The following is a 26,883-nucleotide window of genomic DNA, read 5'->3' on the forward strand; positions in this document are numbered from 1 at the left end:
TGCCCCTGGATATTTTCCTTTTGCCATATAGAAGTTTTACAGTTCAGTGGGTTCAAGTTTATCTAGTTTTTACTCAGTAGTAAGTACTATTTGTGCATTAAGAAATCCTTTCCTACCCCAAGGTCAAAATATTCTTCAAGATAGTCTCCTAATAGTTTTAGAGTTTTGGTTTTCATTTTCAGATCTTTGGTCCATAAAAGATTTATTTTGGCATATGGTACGAAGAAGGGATCTGATTTTTCCTTCCATCTGGAGAACAAATTGTCCAACCTTCTTTGTTCAATAGTTCTTCCTTTCACCATTTTTTTTAGTTGAAAAATTTTTTATTGAGGTAATTGTAGATTCATATGCAGTTGTAAGAAATAATACAGGGAGATCCCTTGTACACTTTACCTGGTTTCCCCCAACAGTAACATTTTGTAAAAGTGTAGGTAAAATATCACAACTAGGATATTGACATTGATACAGTCCATCGATCTTATTCAGATCTCTCCAGTTTTACATGTACTTCCCTCTGTGTGTGTATTTGGTTCTATACAATTTTATCACCTGTGTGGGTTTGTGTATCCACCACAGTCAAGACACTGAACAGAGACAGATCCTTTTAATGAAGCTTTTCAGCATAAAGTATGTAAACAAATAATTCCCTGGCAAAGACTAGTTTAGCACAGAATTCAATAAAACAGAAAAGCCTTCCTCAAGTGTTCCATTTTACATCTTGTACTTCTCTCATAATACGTCTCACGCTGTTTTATATAATTGCTCACTTATTGTGCATAATTCCCACCAAATAATATCCTCCGATATAGGGTCACTGTAGGGTTGCTATGAGTCGGAATCAACTCGACAGCACTTTTTTTTTTTTTTTAAATAATTTTTATTGTGCTTTAAGTGAAAGTTTACAAATCAAGTCAGTCTGTCACATATATATAAATCTTACTACACACTCCCATTCACTCTCCCCCTAATGAGTCAGCCCACTCCCTTCCTCCAGTCTCTCCTTTTGTGACCCTTTTGCCAGTTTCTAACCCTCTCTACCCTCCTATCTCCCCTCTAGACAGGAGATGCCAATACAGTTTCAAGTGTCCACCTGATACAAGTAGCTCACTCTTCGTCAGCATCTCTCTCCAGCCCATTGTCCAGTCCCTTCCATGTCTGATGAGTAGTCTTCGGGAATGGTTCCTGTCCTGGGCCAACAGAAGGTTTGAGGACCATGACCGCCGGGATTCTTCTAGTCTCAGTCAGACCATTAAGTCTGGTCTTTTTATGAGAATTTGGGGTCTGCATCCCACTGTTCTCCTGCTCCTTCAGGGGTTCTCTGTTGTGCTCACTGTCAGGGCAGTCATCGGTTGTGGCCGGGCACCATCTAGTTCTTCTGGTCTCAGGATGATATGTCTCTAGTTCATGTGGCCCTTTTGTCTCTTGGGCTCATAGTTATCGTGTGACCTTGGTGTTCATCCTTCTCCTTTGATCCAGGTGGGTTGAGACCAATTGATGCATCTTAGACGGCCACTTGTTAGCATTTAAGACCCCAGACGCCACACTTCAAAGTGTGATGCAGGATGTTTACATAATAGAGTTTCGGTTTTTTATATTGTCCACAGAAACTTGTTGGCGTAGTGGTTAAGTGCTATGGCTGCTAACCAAAAGGTCAGCAGTTCAAATCCACCAGGCACTCCTTGGAAACTCTATGGGGCAGCTCTACTGTGTCCTTTAGGGTCACTATGAGTCAGAATCAGCTTGATAGCAATGGGTTTTATATTGTTCACAACAGCATTTACTCTGTCTGGCTTAGTTACTACTGTATTTCAATTTCCCAGAGGCAGCCATTTTCAACTTTTCTAGATGTTTCTTTGGGTATTTATGTCAAAACTTCTAAACAATATGTTTATAATGAATTAAATTTTATTTTCTATTGAGACAATATCAATTGACTCCTATTATGGTCAATGAATATTTGCCTTTCTTATATGACCCCATGCACACACATTTCACAATCCTCCCAAACTAATAGTTTCACATTATTTAAATTAACATTTGGAGTTTACATTATTCTGATATGTAAGTATTCCTCTCAGTGGAGTCACAGGGTGCAGTGTAACTACATTCCCTTCCTGCACAACTGTTGATTGTCCTAAAGTTAATAATCACTTTGTTTTTTCTTAATTGTCTATGTACCTATTATTAATTCTTCCCCCACGTTCTATTGGTCATACACATAGAAACCAGTTTCTTTTTCCTTTTAGGTCTCTTTGTCCCTTACTCCAATCTGGATTGTTCTTTATGCTTACTGCACTGCCATTGTCTCAAGAAGTCTTTCTCTACTTTTCTCTGTTATATAACCCCATTTCTATATCTTCTTCATTCTTGCCCTATTCCTTCATTTTAGTAGTTTCCTAAAAGAAGATGCATGGCAGCTAAAAACATCAAGACCTTTTATGTCTTGCCTTTATTTTCATACTTGTTGATGGTTTAGATGGGAATTAAATTCTAAGATGGTACATATGCCACGTCTGTTTTCTCATCTTCCATTTTTCCCAAACAGCCAGCAGTTCCAAAAAGGCCCACATTTACTTTCAGGGGGGTACAAATTATCCAAACCAATGTTGGTTCTCATTCCCTTTAGCCTTTTGAAATTCTCACTTCCCGTGACTTTCCAAGGTTATTGTTGCTCTACTTATTCCAACTGCAAACCTGGAAAGTCAGGGAAAGTGAGAATTTCAAGATGTTGAGGCGAATGAGAACTAAGAATCATAGCAAATTATGGATAACATTGCAAAGAACGGGAGTTCCAGAACACCTAATTGTGCTCACGTAGACCCTGTACACAGAATAAGAACAAAGACATACTACATGGTTTAAAATCAGTAAAGGTATTCATCATACTTATTCAACCTGTATGTTGACCAAATAATCCGAGAAGCTGGACTATATGAAGAATGGGGCATCAGGATTAGAGTAAGACTCATTAACAACCTGTGTTATGCCGATGACACAACCTTGCTTGCTGAAAGTGAAGTGGACTTGAAGCACTTACTGATGAAGATCAAAGACTACAGTCTTCAGTATGAATTACACCTCAACATAAAAAAAAAAAAAAATTTTTTTTTTGAGAATAAAAATCTTCACAACTCGACGAATAAGCAACATTTTGATAAACAGAGAAAAAATTGAAATTGTCAAGGATTTCACTTTACTTGGATCCACCATCAATGCCCATATAAACAGCAGTCAAGAAATCAAATGATACACTGCATTGGGCAAATATGCTGCAAAGGCCTCTTTAAAGCGTTAAAAAGCAAAGATGTCACTTTGAGGACTAAGGTGCGACTGATCCAAGCCATATTTTCAATCACCTTGTATGTATGCAAAGGCTGGACAATGAATGAGGAAGACCAAAGAATTGATGCCTTTGAATTATGGTGTTCACGAAGAATACTGAACATACCATGGACTGCCAGAAGAATATGCAAATCTGTCTTGGAAGAAGTACAGCCAGAGCGCTCCCTGAAAGTGAGGATGGCAAGACTTTCTGGAGCCATGGAGGGTAGATGAACTCCTGAAACTATCACCCTGAGATAATCTTTAAACCTGAAACCAAAAATACCCTCTGAAGTCTTCTTAAAACCAAACAATAATTTAGCTTAACTAGTCAAAAAGGCCTACCTTGAGCATTATGCTCTTTTAAGAACTATCTATATGGGATCAAATTGACAACAACTCAAAAGGTTAGAAAGGAACCTTAGGGGGCAGTGAACTTATGTTAATGAGGGAGGAACAACTCAGAAAAAGGAGGGTGAGAGTGGTTGCACAACTCAAATGATGTAATCAATGTCACTAAATTGTACACGTAAAAAAGCTATACACAGAAAAAACTATGTTTTGCTGTGTATATTCTCAACAACCACAACAAAATAAAAAAAATTGGGGGGTGGGGAGGAACTTGGCCTGAACTGATATGTGGCTATGTATATAGTCTATTATTCCTCTTAGTATGACTACTTATATATTTTGCTGCAGAACTATAAATGTATTTGATTATAGGGTGTTTCCATAGTAGCTGCTGGTATAGGCATTAGATTACTTTTCAAAATCTGAAAAAAATCTAAATTCAGAAAAACATCTGGTAGGGGTTTCAGATAAGTGTTGAAACCAGTACTATTATTATCCTCATTTCACAGCTGAGGAAATTGTGACGTGTATGTCAACTTGTTCAAGGACACATAGTTAAAAAGAATAATAGATGTGGTTAAAAATATTTTGGGTGCTTATTGTGCCAGTAACTTGGTTAAAAATTTTATATGATTGTCTCTATACAACTCTTTGAGGCACTATTAATATCGCCATTTCTCAGATGAAGAAATTGAAGCTTAGAGACGTTATACAACTCACCTGGACACACAGCTCTTAAGTGCTATGAGACAGAATTTCAAAATAGGTCAGTCCAACATCTATATATTTGATTTTTACACTATCACTTACAAATCTATAATACTAATCTTTTCCTCTTTTCTAAATGCCATTTAAAATGATATCTCTAATTACCTCAGATATAAAAAAGTAGTATTTTAAAAGTGTAAATTAGATAATTTTATGCCCATGCTTAAAACCCCCCTATGATTTCTACTGCATCTAGAATAAAATCCAAAGTCCTTACATTGGCTCCTTTCAGCCTCTTCCATATTGTCTCCCAGAACAGCAGCTTTCTCTTAGGCCTTTGTGCTAGCTGTATTCCTTACCTGGGAGGCTCCCAGATCTACACAGATGACTCCCTTTTGTCATTGAGAGCTCAGCTTAATCACCTCCTCAGTTTTTCACTGATTGCCTAAGCTAGGGTAGGTCCCTAATCACTCTCTCCATCCCATCATTCTATTTTACATAGCACTTAAACACCTATTTTATGTTTACTTTCTTTTTCCTTCCATTAGTATGTAAACTGAACCAGAGAAGGCACTTTGTCTCTTCTGATCCCGTCTGAAGTCCCAATCTCTAGTACAGAGTTTACCTTGTGATAAAAAAACAAAACAAAAAAAATGCTTAATTTTGGCTGGATAAATGAAGGCAGTCCACACCCCGTAAATAGAACCTGCTTGTTTGTTTGAACTGTGGGAGATTAACTGGGGAAGCCCGGCAGGGAGGGAGACATCAATTGTTCAGTTATCTTTAACAAGATACTCAAACATCAGCGTAATCAGATTTTGTCTAGTACTAGTATAAAGCTTATACTAGTATTAGTATACTAGTACAGTAGTTCTGGTTCAAACCCCTGCTGAGAATTTGCATTTCTAACAAGTTCCCAGGGGATGCTAATACTTCTGGTTAGGGACCAACACTAAGAACCACCAGTAGAGCAGTGGTTCTCAAAACTTATTATACATAAGAATCACCAGAGGAATCTTGTTAAACTGTAGCATCTGATTCAGTACATCTGCAGTGGAAATACAAATTCTTAGCAGGGGTTCAAACCTGAACCAACTGGTTCAAGGCCCTGGTATAAACAGCACCTAGCAGTGTCTGACATAGAAGAGGTGCCAACTAAGTATTTGTTGAACCAGTGAACAGTGAATATTGCTAGCTTGGATCCTGGGTAAATTGCTTAACCTTTCTAAGCTTACTCACCTATAAAGTGAAGATTAAAGCTACTTTACAAGGTTGGCCTACAAGCTATATGAGATAAAAAAAATATATATATATATATACAGATAATGCATACCAAATGCCTAGGACGTAGTAGGTACTTTAGTGTCTTTCTCCTTATATTTATACACTACTTTACAGTTTACAAAACTCAAGTTCTTCCGGATACATGACCTCGATTTATTCTCACAACAACCTTCCACGGGACTTCTCATCAGACTAATTCCATTTTATAGATGAGAAAACAGACTCAGAGGATGAGACATAGCCTCTTCAGGTAATGAGAAGCCAATGGACATGTTTTATCAGCAAAGGAGTGACATGATAAAAGCAGTGTTTTTTAAAGATTAATCCTTTGCTGGCCTATAGAACGCACTGGATTGAAGCTGGAGAAATGTTACTTTGACCACTATCATAAAAACCTAGGGGCAGAAAAATGTTTAAAGACTAATAATTTAAACGACTGAATAGACAGATCCAAAACTCAAAAAATCAAACTCACTGCCGTGTAGTCGATTCCGACTCATTGCGACCCTATAAGATACTGTAGAACTGCCCCATAGAGTTTCCAAGGAGCGCCTGGTGGACTTGAACAGCTTACCTTTTGGTTAGCAGCCGTAGCACTTAACCACTAAGCCACCAGGGTTTCAACAGAAAGATAAGTGGCGGGGCGGGGGGGGGGGGAGTGGGTGAGTTTTCAAATCCCGCTGACTTGAGAAAATCATGGTACGAACAACATAATTTTTAACAAGTCAAACTTGACAAAGTTGTTGGCAGAAGCTTCCCTCCAATACCTCCACCTGCGGCCCACTGCCAGAATTTCTGGAAAACAGGCAAACATTTTATAAGTGCCGTTGCACATGTTGATTTCACCCCTCCCACTGGCATCGCCACCTGGACTAAAGCACGTTAAACGAAGTCCTTTCAGTCCTGCTTTCTCTAGAGGCAGCCTGGTGTGAAGAGGCTCAAGGCAGTGCGGAATTAGAGACCAAGGTTTTGAACTTCCAGAACCTTGGCTAAATCGCCTTTTTCCTTCTTCGGAGATAAGGGGAACCCTTACTTCTCGTCCCTGCTTTGTTGCAAGCCTAGTGGTCCTCTCCAGATGAGCACACAGGGCTTTTTTTCCTGCACGGTCCGCTAGGAAAAACTTGCTCGAGCTCCGTTCGCGTACTGACTGAGCGGAGCCTCTGGCGGCGCGCTGATGTCACTTCCGGCGCGCTGACGCTCAGGCCGGCGTGCTGACGCCTGCGTCAGCAAAGAGCGGAGCTGGGGGCACCCGGTTTGAAGTCGTGTGGGCCGGAGGACTGCCTCCGTCGCTGTCTCGGGCCACAGTTCCCCGGCTCTGGCGGGGACGAGCGCGGGTAGGCGGCCGAGCAGATGCCCGAAGGCCCGAGTTGGGACGCCCTCCGCCTCACCGGCCGCTCCCCTGTGCTCCGCGGCCTGGGCCTGCGCCGCTCTGCTCTCTGGAAACTAGCGCCTCAGCGGCGCGTCGCGTATCTCGCGGGGAGCCCCGAACCGCCGGCGCCCGGACATGGCGGTCTCCAGGTGGGTTTTCCGGCTCCTGACGAGCTGACGGGAAGGCAGCCCGGGCGAGGCACGGTCTACTCTCTGCACCCCCACTCCTAGAAGGGAGCGGTTCCCATTGTCACTGGGCTCGGACGCCTCGTTCCTCAGACTTCGGAGTTCGCCTCTTGGTCTGCGGGGGTTTGGCCTCGGGTTACTCCTCGTAAATCGGCTCAAGAATGTCTGTCTTTTTTAATAGACCCTTTGGCACGTTAGAGTTAGTTTCTCTTATTACCCACGTTGTTTTCTCTTCTGGTTTCCCTTCCTTCTTTCAGTTCTAGGAGAGTGAGTCTCTTATCTTTCTCGGTATACTAAGGATAATTCCTATCTTGTATTTCACGAGAAAACTTGGGTACTGAATGTCGAAATAGGGAAAACTTGAATGACTGTTATCAACTGGCCTTCTAGTTATATTACTCTTTGAAAAATTTATAGCTTAAGGGATATGTTCTTTCCTGAGACCTTTTTTGTTTATTACATTACAGTGTAATTCTTCCTTTTGTTTGGCAGTAAACTTTCAGTCTCCAGCATTGTAATCTTGAATTTCTTGTGTTAGCACCATTTTATTGAGCTAAGGCTTGAGAGAAAGATTACAAGTCTTAAGTTATTTTAAAATATTGCCTGTGAACAGGCAAGTCTAGGAAAATTATAGAAAAACCAAGACAAGTTTTCAATGTATAGCTATAGGAAGAAAGTTCTTCCCTCCTAGATAATAAAAAAAAAAAATAGAATGGCTGAAAAAGTGGAAAAAAACATTTTGTCAGAGGTTTCGTTTTGGTGACTGTACGTATGTACGTGTATGTAGGGAATAGTTCCTCAGTGACAGGGATCAGAAGGACCCACCAAGTTCCTTAGAATTGATGAGGTAAGTTTTTATGAGAATCGTGTCCTTCTGCCACATACGAAGGAGTCCTGGTGGTGCAGTGGTTAAGTGCTTGGCTGCTAACCGACAGGTTGGTGCTTGGAACCCACCAGCCACTCCATGGGAGAAAGATTCAGCAATCTGCTTCATAAAGATTGCAGCCTTGGAAACTCTATGGGCCAGCTTTACTGTGTGTAGTAGGATTGCTGTGAGTCAGAATGGACTCAACAGCAATGGATTACAACACACACTAAAGGAAAAAGTGTTAGCTCAGAAAACAAAAAGTTTTTATTCATTTTTCATAATTAAACTCCTTTGAGTGCATTATGTGCTCAAGCTTTATCAGTTTTGCAAGGGAAAGGATAACCCATCCTTCACAAAACCCCTAGATAACTGATGAAATAGTGTGCGGGAGAAGCCCATGGGGGTTGGGTGAAGGGGGTTGCTAGGTACCTGCAGTATGGGGCATTTAATTTTTATTTCATAGATCAATTAAGTCCATTCACATGTGAAGCAACTCTTATTTTGTGATGTATAAAACTGCCTGAGAGTATACAAGTGGTGTTTTCAATTTTTGGAAATACAGAAAGATGTACTTTTTAACTTGTTACCTCATATAAATACATAAATATGTTATAAATACATTGATACATAAATTTAGTATGAGATTTATTAGAAGATACAATGTTTAAGGAATAAATAGCTCTTGAAATTCCTTTCTTAGAGCAGACTGCGTATTTTCACAGTATTGGATATAGTTTTAACAGAGACAAAATGAAGGTATTTGAAAAGAGCCTAACCTGCTTTAGAGGAGTCCTAGTGACGCAGTGGTTAAAGTGCTCTGTTGCAAACCAAAAAGTCGGCAGTTCAACCCACCAGCTGCTCTGCTTCTGTAAAGGTTTAGTCTTGGAAGCCCTATGGGGCAGTTCTACTCTGTCTTGGCAAATGATGATCTATTTGTAGAAGTTTAGGACACCTAATATATTTTTTTTTTTGCGCTTTAAGTGAAAGTTTACAAATCACATCAGTCTCTCATACAAAAACTTATGCACACCTTGCTGTGTCTCCTAGCTGCTCACCCCTAGTGACAGCATACTCCGCCTCTGCACCCTGTATTCCCCATAGGACACCTAATATTTCTAAATGAATGATAGAATTTTGAACGCTACTGTCTTCTGTTCTGAACATTGGGTTTCAAAGGATAGTGCTCTTGTTCTGTAGATGCTTATTCACTTTGTCAAAATTCTATTAAATGGCATGTTGAAAAAAAGACTGGCATGTTCTTGTGAGAGAGCTACTCCTGTGCTTAGTTTGGTAATATAGTAGGTTCAAGGAAAACACTTGAGACATCTTCCATGTTTTTGCAAAAGTAGTTCTTGACTTTTTCATCTACAGATTTCACTTTGGATGGCTAACTTTCATTTTAAGCTGACCTTTTCAATACACTCCATACACATAAGCTTATCTGAACTTTCTCTGATGGTGATATAAGTCTGTGGAATACTGACTCATTTCGATACTATTTTATGTAAAATGAGTACAGAGTTCAGGAGATAAAAATCATATTTAGCAAAATCAAATCTAAAATATTTTTGCATTTATATCAATGTGCATAACTGGAAACAAACGAATATTTTTAGGACCTAGTAAACTTTTCTAACACAAGGAAAATAGTAAATTGGTATTGTCTTTTCCACAATTGCCAAGTCCAGAACCCTGGGAATAGTTTTTGACTCCTCTCTCTTGCCTCTCTCCCCATCCAGTCAGTCACCAAATCCAGTACTGTCTATTCTACTTCTAAAATCTTTCTCCAGTCCGTATTTTGTCTTTCCATACCAATTACTACAATCTTACTCCTGGCTACCATCGTCTCTAGTCCAGACACTTGCAGTAGCAGCCTCTCAGCTCTTCCCGCCCCTTTTCAATTTATTCTTCACTTCGGCCAGAATGAGCTCTCTAATATGCATATTTTAGTGTGATCACTTCTCTGCATAAAACTCTTTAACCAAAAAAAACCAAACTCAGCGCTTTCGAGCCCATTTCGACTCATAGCGACGCGATAGGATAGAGTAGAACTGGCCCATAGAGTTTCCAGGGAGCGCCTGGTGGATTCTAACTGCTGACCCTTTGGTTAGCAGCCGTAGCACTTAACCACTATGCCGCTAGGTTTTCCTAAAACGCTTTAGTTGCTTCCTATTGCCTTAGGATAAAGTCCAAATTTCTTAATGTATCTTACCAGGCTCTTTGTGATCTGATTCCTGCTTTACCTTTTTAGCTTCATTTTGTGTCAGATAGTCTGTAACACACACACTCCACCCTTACTGAATCTGTGTTTTCCCAACCTTTACACCTACAACAATTCTTTCCCCCATCTCAAGAGTGGCTAATTTGGGTTTTGGGTCTAAGCATGTATGTCACTTTGGGAAGCCTTCTCTGGTTTTTATATAAACTACTTGCACCACTGTGTACTCCTGTCAATCATAGTATTTATCGCATTTTGTACTTGATTCTGTAATTGTTTATCTCCCCTGCTGGATTAACATAAACTGTGTAAGAGAAGGAAATGTGTCTTTGATCTATCTCCAGCAGAGTGCCTGCATCCTGGTTAGGTGCTCAGTACTTTTTTTTAAAAAGGAGTGAGTGAGTGATTTTGCTACTTGCTGTAGTACCTGTTGTGATTTACCATAGTTTATACAGTAGAATATTTCCAGTGTTCTTCAGTGAGTGCTTCTGAGCTTAGCTAGTTTTTTCTCAAGAAGAAAAACTTTTCACTATAGCTTTGAGTATAGGCCAAGAAAAGTATAGAACCATTTTTTAAGTTCATAATATAGTACAATTCTCTGATAACATGACCTTTTATGATGTGTATTAAAAAAAAAAATTTATTACCCTGCATTTTGTGTGATCCCATGTTTTAGACCTCACTTAGAGAATTTATAAAGGTTGGGTTTTACTCTAAATTTTAAGAACGTGGCAGATTCTGAAATGTAGTTAACTCTTGATTTGTGGATGAACTAAATCTTCTAAATAACTTTGTCACTCTAAAATTGAAGTTAGAATCATAGCATTTGATATTCTTTGTAAAATATCATTGAAAAAATGTACAACTCCTTTAGACTCTTAATAAGAGAGACTGCATGCACATGCAGGAGTAGAAAAGTATGTTGCCCTTAAAATGTGGATGCTGGGAAGTCAGCTAAGCTCACTTACTAGCTACTTGACCTGCTCCCACAAAACTAAGTTCAACAAAAAAAGACACGTTAGTACATATTACAGGCTGTCACGAAGTCCTGGTCGCACAGTGGTTGAGCTCTTGGCTGCTAACTGAAAGGTTGAAAGTTCGAACCCACTGGTGGCTCTGCATGAGAAAGATGTGGCATTCTGCTTCCATAAAGATTACAGCCTAGGAAACCCTATGGGCCAGTTCTACTCTCATATTGGGTCGCTCTGAGTCGGAATTGACTCAGTGGCACACAACAACAGGCTTTCAGTTCAGTTAGTTGTGAACAGTTGAGATTATAATTGTTAAATCTTTGAATACCATTATTTTGTTTTATGAGCCTTTCTCAGTGTTATCTGTCACCTAGTTGGGGTTGGACCACCAACAGTAAAGGCAGCCTTAGAGGGGCTGTTACATCTTATGCTAATTATAGAAAATGGCAAATCTGTGACTGACTCTGTTCAGTTCCAAGCCTAATACAGGCCTGTTGTTTTAAGATTGTTTTTAATACACTTGCCTGTTGATGCTGCAGCTAATTGAGTTGTCAGTTTTGTATTGGCTAACTAATATGAATATAGTTTTTCCTTGATTGTATGCTATAGAGAAAATTTCAAAAATATGATTTAGAGAGCTTTTTTTCTCATTGATCTATGTAAAGCTCCTGTCTAAAATTTGTTGTTGTTAATTGCCGTCAAGTTGACTCCAGCTCATGGCAACCCCACGTATGATAGAATGAAACCTTGCCTGGTCCTGCGCCGTCCTCATGATTATTGGTATGCTCAAGTCCATTGTTGTGGCCACTTCATATTTTGAATGCCTTCCAACCTAGGAGGCTCAACATCCAGCACTTGATCAGATCCATTGTGATTCCTAGGGTTTTCATTGGCTAATTTTTGAAAGCCAGGCCTTTCGTTCTAGTCTTAACCTGGAAGCTCCACTGAAACCTGCCCACCATGGTTATTTGAAATACCAGTGGCATACCTTCTAGCATCATAGCAACACATAAAGCCACCATAGTATTACAAACTGACACACGGGTGTGGAAATTTTCTAGACAATACTTAAGATTTGACTGTTTTAGAAGCCATAACTTAGGCTTGTGAGAGATGTCTTTGTCAGCATCTGAAAACCATGCAGTTGCTCAGAAAGGATTCAGAAAAAAACAACACACCCTCTTATGGAAGTAACAGTTGCTACATGTGATCAGAACTTTAAGAATTTTGTTAATTCTCTCTCTGCACTGTTGATACTTCCCCAAAACATTACTTTAACAGGCCCGTAGGGTGGCTGTGAGGGGGAATCGACTAGACAGCAATGGGTTTGGTTTGCTTTTATTCTGCCAAATAAAAGGAAGTTTCTTCATGTGGAAAATGTAAAAAAAAAAAAAAAAAAACCAACCTGATTTTAATTACCTATAGGACAGCACAGGTTTCTTATATTTGCTGGGTGATTCCTCCTTACTGTCAATTTGAATTATATTATAAAGTTGACAGGTTGTTATCGTTGTTAGTTGCTGTCTAGTGAATTCTGACTAGTGGCAACCCCATGTGTGTGGAGTAGAGCCGCTTCCCATAGAGGTTTCAAGGCTTTGACCTTTTGGAAGCACTTCGTCAGGCCTGTGTTCCAAGACACCTCAGGGTGAGGTTGAACCAAGGACCTCTCAGCTAGTCGTCAAGCACTTAACCATTTGTGCCATTATTAGTTACTAAAATATTTGAAAGTTAAAAAAATTGGTTGGTTGATGATATTAGGTGCGATTGAGTCGGTTCCGACTCATAGCAACCCTGTGTACCACAGAACGAATCGCTCCCCGGTCCTGTGCCATGCTCACAATTGTTGTTATGCTTGAGCCTGTTGTTGCAGCCACTTGTCAAGCCATCTTGTTGAGGGCCTTCCTTTTTTCCACTGACCCTCTGTTTTACCTAGCATGATGTCCTTCTCCAGGGACTGATCCCTCCTGACATGTCCAAAGTATGTAAGATGCAATCTTGCCATCCTTGCTTCTAAGGAGCGTCCTGGTTGTACTTATTGCAAGACAGAATTGTTCATTCTTTTGGCAGCCCGTGGTATATTCCGTATTCTTCACCAGCACCACCATTTAAAAGCGTCAATTCTTTTTCCATCTTCCTTATTCATTGTCCAGCTTTCGCATGCATATGATGCGATTGAAAATACCATGGCTTGGGTCAGGCGCACCTTAGTCTCCAGAAAAAAAGATTTAGGGATCATAAAACCAGGAAAGGTAGAAAAAACCCATTGCTGTCGAGTCGATTCTGACTCATGGTGACCCTATAGGAAAGGTAGAGGAGCATTATAAAAAGCTTTTCCGATTCAGTCCTTATGGTAAATTCTTCCCTGTCTCTGGTTTTTCCCTCAAATTACTTGTATGACGTTTTTAATCTTTATTTTTAACTGTGGTAAAATACACATACCATAAAATTCACCATTTTAACAATTTTAAAGTATACAGTTTCATATGAAGTTTCAAAACCACAGATATTTCTGCTAAAGAACCCGGACTAGCATGTTTTGTCTTTAAGATAAAGTTATACAAGAAGCTATAGGTTGTTGGACCATGGATGGAAGATAGAAAAAATTGTCCTTTTAAAGCAAATAACATGGCTTGGTTATACTTTTTCACCAGTCAGCGTTCATTTAGCAAGTATTTACTGAATGTGATCTATGTTATAGGTGCTGGATTCAGCGGTGCACAAAAGTGGAGCCCCCATTGTCATGGAATTTGTGTTCTAGTGGGGGAAATTTAAGGAACCCTGGTGGTACAAGGGGCTAGGCACTCAACCCACCAGCTTAGGAGAAATACGTGGCAGTTTGCTTCCATAAAGATTTATAGCCTTGGAAACCTTATGGGGCAGATCCACCCTGTCCTATAGGGTTGCCATGAGTTGGAATCCACTAGATAGTAATGGGTTTGGGTTTTGGGGAAAATGTAACTTTTGAAGCATGCACCTGGTCTTGCCACCTGGTTTTGGTGTGGTTTCACATCTTCATGTTGATTCTTAGTGTTCTGTGTGGCATCTTAATCTATTTTCTTATTTAAAACAACGTGCTTATTACATAGTTTCAAATTACAATAGGAACTAGAAGGTATACGTTGTAAAACGCTAGTCTAGAGAATTTACTAAGTTTTTTCTTTTGACCATAACTTTTTTCCTTAATGACTGTATGTGAGAATTAATGCAGTGTTCTTACCAAATATCCATTCTCTTATTTCCTGAGTAACACAAAAAGAGTAAAAATTCAAATAACAGTCTCTTTCACTAAATGTAAAAAATGGGTAACAAAATGGACAAACTCAATTGATCATTCTCTTTTAGTTAAAATTACGGAGTCATCCTTCTGAGCTATTGTCAGTTGACTATTAACAGTTTTTCAGAGAAATTAAATTTACTCTGAGAACATCAGTGAGACTGGAAGTACACTGAAAAATTTGTGTCTTTATACTGCCTCCTTTTTTTTTCAGATCCGTCCAGATGGCCTAGGAGTTGAAATGCAACATGTACTTGCTTATTAGTTATGAAACAGTGATCTAGGATGTTTCATAGTTCAAAATGTATATGATTTCTTTCAGTTTCTTTTCATATTTTTACAATTATGAATTATCATAATGTAAACCACTGGAGGGAAGATTAGGTTTTGACCGCCAGCATAGCCTCTACAAACATTTATGTACTCTACAAATATTTATGTACTCTTTGCCTTTTCCAGGCAGTCTTTAGAGCTATTGCCTGATATTACAGGTTGATAAAATAAACATGAGTTATGTCTTATGTAGTTACCTCTCTAAATTGAAGTCCAGATTGAAGATGGAATAGGTTTGTTTTTATCATCAGTAGATTTATAACCAGTGGATATTGTCAAAATATAATGCTTTATGTTTTATTGAAATTATTCTTGTATAGTCTGTGATACCTTTCATTCAGCTTGACATCTGTTAACTTCCTTCTGCCCCATCTGTCTGTCCTTCAGAGAATGAAGAATGGCCTTTTCCTTTGCTAGCTTTTCTGCAAGAGCAAGTTTAGTCAAAAGAAGTATTGTGTGGTAAACACTGTGTTCCTTCAGTCAGCCCTTCTTTTAACTTTGTTTCTCTTCTGACCATATAGTTTCCTTCAGACCCCTTCCTCACCAAGGACCTTGTCTACCCTCCAACATAATACTGACCCTGTTTCATGTCACGTTTCTCTCCTCCACCAGTTCACTATACCAGCCCTTTTCCATTGTGGCCTGGCCCTGGATGCTTACCTGCTTGCCTTTTAGTAGGCTGCCCTGGGGTAACATGTCAGACTGCTCTCTTGTTAGATCCTGGCCTGCTCATCCCTTTGTTTCTCCTTTTGCATAGTGTCTAATGTGTTGTCCTGGGGACAGGAATGGAAAACTCAAAAAGGGGCTTTGAATCAAGAGGATCAGAAAAGTATTCTTGTGTCCCCATTCCTCTTTTTAGGGAGGCAGGTATAGCTGCCACCAAGGCAGAAGGTGGTGAGGATAAACAGGCCTGGAATTGGATGAGAGAGTGAGCTGATCTGCTCTCCTCAGAACAGTTGACTGACAGTGGAGCAGAGGTGACATGATGTGGCATTGGGATAAAAGGCTCTGCAGAAAGGAGAGGCAAGAGGAACTGTGTGGCTGTGGGACAAGATCAGCATTAGGTTAGAGAGAAGTCTAACCTAATGGCAGGGGACTAAAAGGAACATTTAGGAAAGGGTACAAATTATTGAAGGACTAAAATGTGTACTGTATCACTCTTTAAGCTTGTTTGGGGTCAGGCAGAACTGCTTTGTTCAGAATGCTGGAGTACTACTATGTTACTTTCATTTGTTGAAACATTATCTTAGTATCAATTCTGTTATAATTTGTTTTTGTGTAATATTGCTATTATAGATTAAAGATGTTTCTCAAAGGAAGCAAGAAAAACTTGTAAATGCATGGCACACTTTGCTTATAATTGGTCCTTAAACTTGTCCCCAAGAAACTCTGACTTTTCTAATCTATAATTTTAATTACCACAAGTACAAACTACTTAATAAATATTCAAATATTCTGCAGATTAAAAACCAGTTACCATTGAAATGATTCTGATTGATGGTGGCGACCCCGTGAATGTCAGAGTAGAACTGTTCTCCATAGAGTTTTCAGTGGCTGAGCACATGAACTGTTTTTACCATCTAGGGACTCCTGTGCAATGTGGTGTTTTTAGCTGCCAAGTTGATTCTAACTCATGGTGACCCCACGTGTGTAGAGTCAATTGCTCCATAGGGTTTCCAAGGCTGACCTTTCGGAAGCACATCACCAGGCCTGTCTTCTGAGGTGCTCTGGATGGGTTCAAGCCACCAACCTTCTTGCTAGTAGTCAGGTGGTTAACTGTGCTGCTGAGCCACCTGGTGCAAATATAGTGGAGGATGAAAAGGTTTATTGAAGGAAGTGAAATCTAGCGAGGAGCATAAGACTTCATGTGACAGTTTAACGTAAGAGTCAATTTAGTTCAAGGGATGGCACAAAACAAAGCATAGTAATACTGAAATAGTTGTTCAAGATGAGAATTCATATGGATTTCAGAAGAGGAAAATAATCTCTATAGTAGTCTGAAAGAGAAGAAGGTAAAAGATTTTAGCTGGTTAGTATTGTCCCTTCCTTAGAGTGTTCGTTTCATAACTAGTATGCACAATAAGCAGAAACTCCATCATGGAAAAAGAAATTATGAAATAGTTAAAGTCTTCCCAGAGGAGCATTTTCTGAAACTTTGCATCAAGCAAGTCAAAGTTTTAACAAACATTATGTTATATGAGGGGGAAAAATACAAAAACAAAACTCCACAATGATGTAAAGCTGTAAAATGTGGCTAGTTTATTTAGTTTTACCCTCCTAAATAAGAGGTTAAATAAAGTTAAGTGAGCTTTTTTTTATGTTATATGAGGGGGAAAAATACAAAAACAAAACTCCACAATGATGTAAAGCTGTAAAATGTGGCTAGTTTATTTAGTTTTACCCTCCTAAATAAGAGGTTAAATAAAGTTAAGTGAGCTTCTCTAAGTCTTCTAATGAATAACAGAAAACCAACCAAAACCAAATCCACTGCTGTCGGGTCGACTCCTATTCATAGCTACCCTATAGGACACCGTAGAACTGCCCATAGAGTTTCCAGGAAGCACCTGGTGGATTCAAACTGCCAACCTTCTGGTTAGCAGCCGTTGCACTTAAATGAATAACAGAAGGTGGTCTTTCAAGGGTCTCCTGACTTCAAATCGGAGCCCTGGTGGCTGTGGTTAACAGCTCAGCTGCTAACCAAAAGGTCAGTGGTTCGAATCCACCAGCCACTCCCTGGAAACTCTATGGGGCAGTTCTACTCTGTCCTAGAGGGAGGGTCACTATGAGTTGGAATTGACTTGATGGCAACAGGTTTTTTTTTTTTTTTAGTTAGTGCAGGAGCCCTGGTTGCGCAGTGGTTAAGAGCTCGGCTGCTAACCAAAAGGTCAGCAGTTCGAATCCACCAGCCGCTCCTTGGAAGCCCTTTGGGGCAGTTCTGCTCTGTCCTGTAGGGTTGCTATGAGTCAGAATTGACTTGATGGCAACAGGTAATGACTAATGAAAGGAGCCCTGGTGGAGCAATGGTTAAGTACTAGACTGCTAACCACAAGGCTGTGGGTTCAAACCCACCAGCAGCTCCACTGGACAAGAGATCTGGTGATCTGCTTTTGTAAAGATTACAATCTAGTAAACTCTATGGGGCAGTTCTGTTCTGTCATATAGGGTTGCTATGAGTCAGAATCAGTGGCACACAACAACGATGACTAATAATGTTGAACATCTTTTCATGTGCTTGTTGGCTGTTTGTATTTCTTCTTTGATGAAATGTCTGTTCAAGTCCCATTTTTTGATTGGGTTGTTTGTCTTTTTGTAATTAAGCTGTAAGAGTTCTTTAAATATTTTGAATATTAAACCCTTATCAGGTATGTGATTCACAAAAAGTTTTTACCAGTCTGTAGGTTGACTTTTCACTTTTTGATAAAGCCCTTTGATATCAGAATGTTTAAATTTTGATGCCCTACTTATTTGTTTTGTCTTTTGTTACTGCTTGTGCTTTCAGTGTCATATCTAAGAATCTGTTGTTAAAACTAGGTTCTAAAGCTTTACCCCTGTTTTCTTCTAAGAGTTTTATGTTTATAGTTCTTACATAGAGGTCTTTGATCCATTTTGAGTTAGTTTTTTATATGCGGTGTGAGGTATGGGTCCAGTTTCATTCTTTTGTTTGTGGAAATCCAGGTGTCTCAGAGCCATTTATTAAAGAAACTGTTCTTTCCCCATTAGGTGGCCTCAGCGTCCTTGTCAAAAATCAGTTGCATATAGATGTATAGATTTATTCCTGGACTCTTGATTCTGTTCTGTTGGTCTATATGTCTGTCATTATACCAGTACCAGACTGTTTTAGTCACTTAGCTTTGTACTGTTTCGAGATCAGAAAGTGTGAGTCCTCCTACTTTGTTCTTTTTCAAGATTGATTTGGCTCTTTGGGACCCTTGCAGATCCATGTAAATTTGAGGGTTGGCTTTTCCATTTCTGTAAAGAAGGCTGTTGGAATTTTGATGGAGTTTGTGTCAAACGTATAGATTGCTTTGGGTAGTATTGACATTTTCTTAAAATTTTTTATTTTGTTGTTTTGGTTGTTGAGAATATACACAGCAAAATATACAGTGATTCAACAGTTTCTACATGTGCAGTTCAATGATATTGATTACATTGAGTTGTGCAACCATTCTCACCTTCCTTTTCTGAGTTCTTCCTCCCCCATTTAGCATAAATTCACTGTCCCCTAGGTTCCTATCTGATCTTTTGAGTTGCTGTTGTTAATTTGATCTCTTATAGATAGATCTTAAAAGAGCATAACGCTCAAGGCAGACATTTTTTACTAGTTAAGCTAAATTATTGTTTCGTTTTAAGAAGAGTTTAGGGGGTATTTTTGGTTTAAGGTTTAAAGATTATCTTAAGACAATAGTTTCAGGGGTTCATTCAGCCACTGTGGCTCCATAAAGTCTGGAGTCCATGAGAATTTGAAATTCTGTTTTCCATTTCCTTCCTTTTGATCAGTGTTATTCTATAGAATCTTTGATCAAAATGTTCAGTAATGGTAGCCAGGCACCATCTAGTTTCTCTGGCTTCATGGCAGAAGTATTGACATTTTAACAATACTGAGTCTTCTGATCTGTGCACATGGAATATCCTTCCATTTATTTAAGCCATCTTTAATTTCTTTCAGTCGTGTTTTATAGTTTTCCATGTATAAGCCTTTCATTTTCTTTGTTTATTCCCAGGTATTTTAATTCTTTTAAATGCTATCGTAAGGCTGCCTGCAGGAGATGGTTAAAGTGCTTGGCTGCTAATTAGAAGGTCAGCAGTTCACATCCACCAGCTGCTCTGTGGTAGAAAAGACCTGGTGATCTGCACCACTAAAGATTACAGGCTAGGATACCCAGTGGGGCAGTTCTACTTTGTCCTAAGAACCGCTGTGAGTTGGAATCGACTAGACACCAACAGGTTTAGATGCTATTGTAAATGGGTTTGTGTCCTTTTTTTTTTTTTTCTTCCCCAGATTGCTTATTGCTGATGTATAAAAACTTGACTGATGTTGGTGGGTTGACTTTGTATCCTGTCACTTTTCTGAACTTACTTATTGTGGATTCCTTGGAGGGTCTTCTCTGTATGTCATTTTATTTACAAAAAGGGATAGTTTTACTTCTTGATTTGGTTACCTTGTATTTCTTTCTTTTTTCCTTCCTCCCTCCTTCCCTTTCTCTCTTTTTTTTTCCACCTAATTGCTCTGGCCAGAACTTCCAGTACAACATTGAATAGCAGTAGTGAGAGTGAACATTCTTACCTTGTTCTTAAGGGGAAAGCACTCATCGTTTCTCCGTTGAGTATGATGTTAGCTGTGGGTTTTTCATAAATGCCCTTTATCATATTGAGGAATTTTCCTTCTCTTTCTAGGTTGTTGAGTATTTTTCTCATGAAAGGGTATTGGATTTTGTCAAATATCTTCTCTGCGTCGATTGAGATGATCATGTGGTTCTTTACCTTTATTCATGTTGTACAGGCAGTTCTGTTCCTAAGTCTGTCTTTAAGTTGAATTTGTACATGAGTTGCAATAATTAGGTACAGTTAGTATCTAACATCAGTTAGTCAAATGTTTGTCTTAGTAGGTACACATAATCCCTCCTTATCCGCAGGGGATACGTTTCAAGACTCCGTGGATGCCTGAAACTTCAGATAGTACCAAACCCTATATATGCTGTGTTTTGTCTTATACATACATACTTATTATAAAGTTTAATATATAAATTAGGCACATTAAGAGATTAACAGTAACTAATGATATGTAACAATTATAATATGTTGTAATAAAAGTTAAGTGAATGTGGTTCCGAGGCCGGGCAAAGCAGGAAGGCGTGAAATTTCATCATGCTACTCATTTAACATTTTTGGACTATGGTTGAATGTGGGTAACTGAAACCATGGAAAGCAAAACCACGGATAAGGGGAGACTGCTATAGTATACACTGTATTTTTCTATACGTAAAAAACATTAAACACTTCCAGATTCACTAAAACATCTTTAACATAATAATACAGTAGTAATAATTTGATGCACATTGCAAAGTAGTGCCCATTTGTTATTACAAACCATTGTATGTGCCTTGAATTTTTAATATAATAGGTTTTACGAAGGCTAGTTCATAGCTGCAGGTGGTAAGTTGAATGTTCATAACCTGGGGACTGCCTGTATGACATTGATTCATTTTCTAATGTTGAACCATGCTTGCATTCCTGGGATAAGTCCTAGTTGATCATGGTGTCTTATCCATTTAATGTGTATTTGGATTTGGTTTGCTAGTATCTAGTTAAGGATCTTTCCATCTGTATTTATAAGGGATATTTATCTGATGTTTTCTTGTGTCTTTGTCTGGCTTTAGTATCAAAGTAATGCTAACTTCATAGAAGGAGTTAGGAAGTGTTTCATCCTCTTACTTTTTGGAATAGTTTAAGAATGATTAGAGCACTCCTTTACATGTTTGGTAGAATTCCTCAGTGCAGCCATCTTGTTCAGGATTTTTCTTATTTGGTTTGTTTTTTTTATTACTGATTGGATCTGTTTACTTGTTAGAGATTTGTTAAGGTCTTCTATTAAGTCTAACGGAAGTAAGACTCATAGGAAGTTTGTGTTTCTAGGAATTTGTCCATTTCATCTAGGTTATCTAAATTATTGGTATAACAGTTGTTTAATAGTATTCTTTTACGACTTTTTTTTAAAATTTCTGTCGGGTTGTTGTAGTGTCCTCATTTTTATTTCTGACTTTAGATATTTGCATCTTTTCTTCCTTGTCAGTTTAGCTAGAGGCTTGTGGCTTTTATTCCTTCCTACTGGTAGCTTTAGGCCTAGTTTTCTATTTCTAGTTCCTCAAGTTGTAGAGGTATGTTAATGGTTTTAGTACTTCTTTTTTAATGTAGGTGCTTATTGTCTTGTGCTGTCGATTAGGTTCCAACTCATGGCAACCCCATAGGACAGAGTAGAACTGCCTTATAGAGTTTCCTAGGCTGTAATCTTTATGGGAGCAGATTGCCAGGTCTTTTCTCCTGCAAAGCGGCTGGTGGGTTTGAACTGCCAGCTTTTTGGTTAGCAGCCGAGTGCTTAACCATTGCACCACCAAGGGCTCCTTTGTAAATGCTTACTTCTATGAATTTCCTTCTGAGCACTGCCTTTGCTGCATCTCATAAGTTTTGGTACGTTGTGCTTTCATTTTCATTCAATTTTAAGTATTTTCCAAAGTCTTTCTTGATTTCTTTCTTGACCCATTGGTTGTTTAGTAGCATGTTCTTTAATTTCCACATATTTGTGTATTTTCCAGTTTTCTCTTCTTAATTTCAAATTTCATTCCACTGTGAAGGGAGCAACGAGAGAGGCAGCTTTGCCAAAACATCCACTTATATATGGAGGCAGGCCACACTCCCAGAGAAATTCCCTTTTCAACTGATGGGTTGATCATATCAGATCACATAATGGAAGGTGATTACATTATTTTAAATTATGGAAGAGCAGCCAGTCTAATATCTGCCAAACCACTGAAAATCATAGTCTAGCCAAGTTAACACATAATGTTAATCATCACAACCTTTGTGGTTGTACTGTGTAATTGAAGGTCTCCACAATAGGGTTCCAGCTAATTCTGCAGTTTTGTCTCCCACTGTTCCTTTAAGTATACTCTGAATTCTAGCCAAGCTGTGTTATTCACTATTCCCTAAATATACTCTCCCTTTTCTTTTTGCTGTGCCCTTTTTATTCCCTTTCAGGTGTTTCTCCCCTTTCCTTTTTACTACCTTATCTCTCTCAGTATTGAAATCTTATTCTACCATTAAGGTCCATCTCATACACCATTTCTTTTATGAAGCCTTTTCCGTATTACACAGTTGGGAATATAGTATTTGCTCCCTTCTTTAACACTGCTTAAAGCAGTTTGTACACCTTTATGACATATACCTTATTGAACCCTATATTATAATCGTCGTGCACTTGCCTAGCCTTCTTTCTCCTATAATAAGTTCTTTGAGAGAAGAAATGAGCTATCTTTTGCAGGCTTAGCAGAGGTCATTGTTCATAGATGCTCAATGTATTTATCGGCTCAAACTTACACACATGAGGAAACACATCTTAGAATAACCATTATGTTTTTGTTGTTTCATAGGCTTGATCGTCTTTTTATCTTGCTGGATACTGGCACTACTCCAGTTACAAGAAAAGCTGCTGCACAGCAACTTGGAGAAGTGGTGAAGCTTCATCCTCATGAGCTAAATAATCTCTTATCTAAAGTAAGCATTGTTTTTTAAAAAAACATAATTGTAGAGACTTATCCTTGAATAGGAACATAGAAGTAAAGGTAGAATTATTTTAGGGACAGTTTATAATCTCTAAATTCCATTAAATAACTTAGTATTTCCCCATTTTTTAAAAATTTCGCTGTTTCTTATTTTTTTGTTTGTCACAGATTTAAAATTTTTTTTTACTCAATTTTAATTGCTCACACTGTCAGTGATAGAATATCCATATGCCTACAAGGAAGACCAGTTAATATGACCATTATTCAAATTTGCATACCAACCACTAATACCAAAGATGAAGAATTGAAGATTTTTACCAACTTCTGCAATGTGAAATTGATCAAACATGCAAACAAGACGCATTGATAATTACTGGTGGTTGCAATGTGAAAGTTGGAAACAAAGAAGAAGGATCGGTAGTTGGAAAATGTGGCCCTGGTGATAGAAGCAATGCTGGGGATCCCATAATACAGTTTTATAAGACCAACGACTTATTCATTGCAAATACCTTTTTTCAACGACATAAATGGCAACTATACATGTGGAGCTCCCAGATGAAATACACAAACCATCAAATCAGATACATCTGTGGAAAGAGATGATGGAGAAGCTCAATATCATCAGTTAGAACAAGGCCAGGGGCTGAGTGCAGCACAGATCATCAGTTGCTCATATGCAAGTTTAAGTTGAAGCTGAGGACGATTAGAATAAGTCCATGAGAGCCAAAGTATGACCTTGAGTATATCACACCTGAATTTGAAGACCATCTCAAGAATAGATTTGACACAGAACACTAATAAATGAATACTAGAAAAATTATGCGGATGACATCAAGGGCATTATACATGAAGAAAGCAGAAGCTTATTAAAAAGACAGGAAAGAAAGAAAAGTCCAAAATAGATGTCAGAAGAGACTGTGAAACTTGCTTTGGAACGTAGAGTAGCTAAAGTGAATGAAAGAAATGCTGAAGTAAAAGAGCTGAACAGAAGATTTCGAAGGGTGGCGCACGAAGACAAAGTAAAGCGTTATCGTGAATTGTGCAAGCACTTGGAGTTATAAAACCAAAAGAGAACATTCTCAGGATTAAATTAAGCTGAAAGAACTGAAGAAAAAATTCAAGACTTGAGTTTCAATATTGAAGGATTCTATGGGGAAAATATTGAACAATGCAGGAAGCATCAAAAGAAGGTGGAATACACAGTCACTGTACTGAAAAGAATCAGTTGTCGTTCATCCATTTCAGGAGGTGGCACATGATCAAGAACTGGTGGTATTGAAGGAAGAAGTCCAAGCTGTATTGAAGGCATTGGTGAAAAATAAGGCTCCAGTAATTGACAGAACATCAGCTGAGATGTTCAACAAATGGATGTAGCACTGGAGGTACTCATTTGTCTGTGTCAAGAAATTTGGAAGACAGCGACCGGGCCAGCCGACTGGGAGAGATTCACATTTGTGATCGTTCCAAAAGAAAGGAAATTATTGAACAATATCACATGCAAGTAAAATTACCCTGAAGATAAGTCAGAAATGGTTGTTGCAGTACATCGACAGGGAACTGCCAGAAATTCAAGCCAGATTCAGAAGAGGACGTAGAATGAGGGATATCATTGTTGATGTCAGATGGATGTTGGCTAAAAGCAGAGAATATCACAAAAATGTTTACCTGTGTTTTGTTGACTGTGCAAAGGCATTCAACTGTGTGGATCATAACAAACTATAGGTAACACTGTGAAGAATGTGAATTCCAGAACACTTAATTGTGCTCATGCAGAACCTGTGCATAGATCAAGAGGCAGTCATTTGAACACAACAAGGGGGTAACTGTGTTGTCTAAAATCTGGAAGGGTGTGTATCGGGGTGTATCCTTTCATCATACTTATTCAGTCTGTATACTGAGCAAATAATCTGAGGAGCTGGAGTATACGAAGAAGAACATGGCATCAGGATTGGAGGAAGACTCGTTAACAACCTGTGATATGCAGGTGACACAGCCTTGCTTGCTGAAAGTGAAGATAACTTGAAGCACTTAGTGATGAAGATCAAAGACTACAGCCTTCAATATGGATTACACCTTAACGTAAACAAAAATTCTCACAACTGGACCAATGAGCAACATTATGATAAGTGGAGAAAAGATTGAAGTTGTCATGGATTTCATTTAACTTGGATCCACAGTCAACACCTATGGAAGCAGCAGTCAGGAAATCAAGCAACGTATTGCATTGGGCAAATCTGCCGCAAAAGACCTTTTTAAGTGTTAAAAAGCAAACATGTCACTTTGAGGACTAAGGTACACCTGACCCAAGCCATAGTATTTTCAGTCATCTCATATGCATGCACAAGCTGGACAATGAATAAGGAAGACCAAAGAAGAACTGATGCCTTTGAATTATTTTGTTGGTGAAGAATATTGAATACACCGTGGACTGCTAGAAGAATGAACAAATCTGTTTTGGATGCATAGGCAGAATGATCCTTAGAAGTTAGAATGGGAAGACTCTGTCTCATGTACTTTGGACATGTTACCAGGAGGAACCAGTCCCTGGGGAAAGACATCATGCTTGGTAAAGTAGAGGGTCAGTTAAAGAGAAGAAGACCCCCTCAACAAGATGGATTGACACAGTGGGTGCAACAGTGAGCTCAAACATAGCAACTAATTGTGAGGATGGTGAGGGCTGGGCAGTGTATCGTTCTGTTGTACACAGGGTTGTGGTGAGTCAGAACTGACTCAACAGCACCTAACAACAACAACAAAACTCATTGCTGTCAAGTTGATTCCGACTCAGTAACCCTGTAGCACGCAGTAGAACTCCCCCATAGGGTTTCCAAGGAGCCGCTGGTGGGTTTGGACTGCCAGACTTTTGGTTAGCAGCCAAGCTCTTAGGTTCCATGGGTGGCGCAGATGGTTACACACTCAGGTAGGTGCTCACTGAAAGTTTGGCAGCTAGAACCTACCCAGATGCACTTTGTAAGATAGGCCTGACAATCAGCTTCTGAAAGGTCACAGCCTTGAAAACCCAATGCAGTAACTCTACTCTGCACATATGGGGTTGCCATGAGTCGGAACAACTTCAGGGCAACCAAGGACAGCCCAAAAGAAAACAAAAAAACTTTTATTCTCTGTGTAAAGTAATGGGACTTAATGAATAATGTGTACCTTGCCATTTAGACTGTTAAATAGCTACGTTGTTTTTTAAGTGAACTTATGCATTTTTTTCTTAAAAGTTCCTGCTTCTCTTTTAGAAGGTAGTAGTAATATTTCCTGTGAATGATAGAATTTTTTACATGATTTTAATAGTACCATGATATTTTATATATATTTGGATAGCTACTAAATTATAAATTACTAACAAGTAGATTTGTATTTCTCTATTCTGGCTACATTGACCAAGAAATAGTTTTTGATACATAACTATTTTATAATTTTTAAGGTGTTGATATATCTAAGGAGTACAAATTGGGATACCCGGATTGCAGCAGGACAAGCTGTTGAAGCTATAGTGAAAAATGTACCTGAGTGGAATCCCGTGCCAAGAATCAAACAAGGTGCTTTAAGTGGAAAAATAGTTTGCAGAAAAACATAACTGTAGAATTAACTATGATATGTATTTTATATAACTTTAATTTTAATTCAGTGACTTAATTTTCATGCTCTTAGGTGCAGCCTTATCTGGAAATTACATTGAATAAGATGGCTTTCACTGTACTTTTAAAAAACTAATG

At 38.8% G+C, this 26,883-nt stretch overlaps 1 protein-coding gene across 1 annotated transcript in view; it reads left to right on the top strand.

Annotated features, from left to right (window-relative positions):
• The first annotated feature begins 6,715 nt into the window (after positions 1-6,715).
• Positions 6,716-26,883, top strand: part of BTAF1 (B-TFIID TATA-box binding protein associated factor 1) — a 105,132-nt gene continuing 84,964 nt past the window's right edge. Inside the window, exons 1-3 of the mRNA XM_049855711.1 lie at positions 6,716-7,182; positions 23,027-23,150; positions 26,592-26,706. Of these exons, the coding sequence (XP_049711668.1) occupies positions 7,169-7,182; positions 23,027-23,150; positions 26,592-26,706 (253 nt within the window). The 5' untranslated portion in view covers positions 6,716-7,168. The remainder of the gene's footprint in view (positions 7,183-23,026; positions 23,151-26,591; positions 26,707-26,883) is intronic.

The sequence above is a fragment of the Elephas maximus genome, chromosome 16 (genome assembly GCF_024166365.1).
Source record: "Elephas maximus indicus isolate mEleMax1 chromosome 16, mEleMax1 primary haplotype, whole genome shotgun sequence".
NCBI lineage: Eukaryota > Metazoa > Chordata > Mammalia > Proboscidea > Elephantidae > Elephas > Elephas maximus.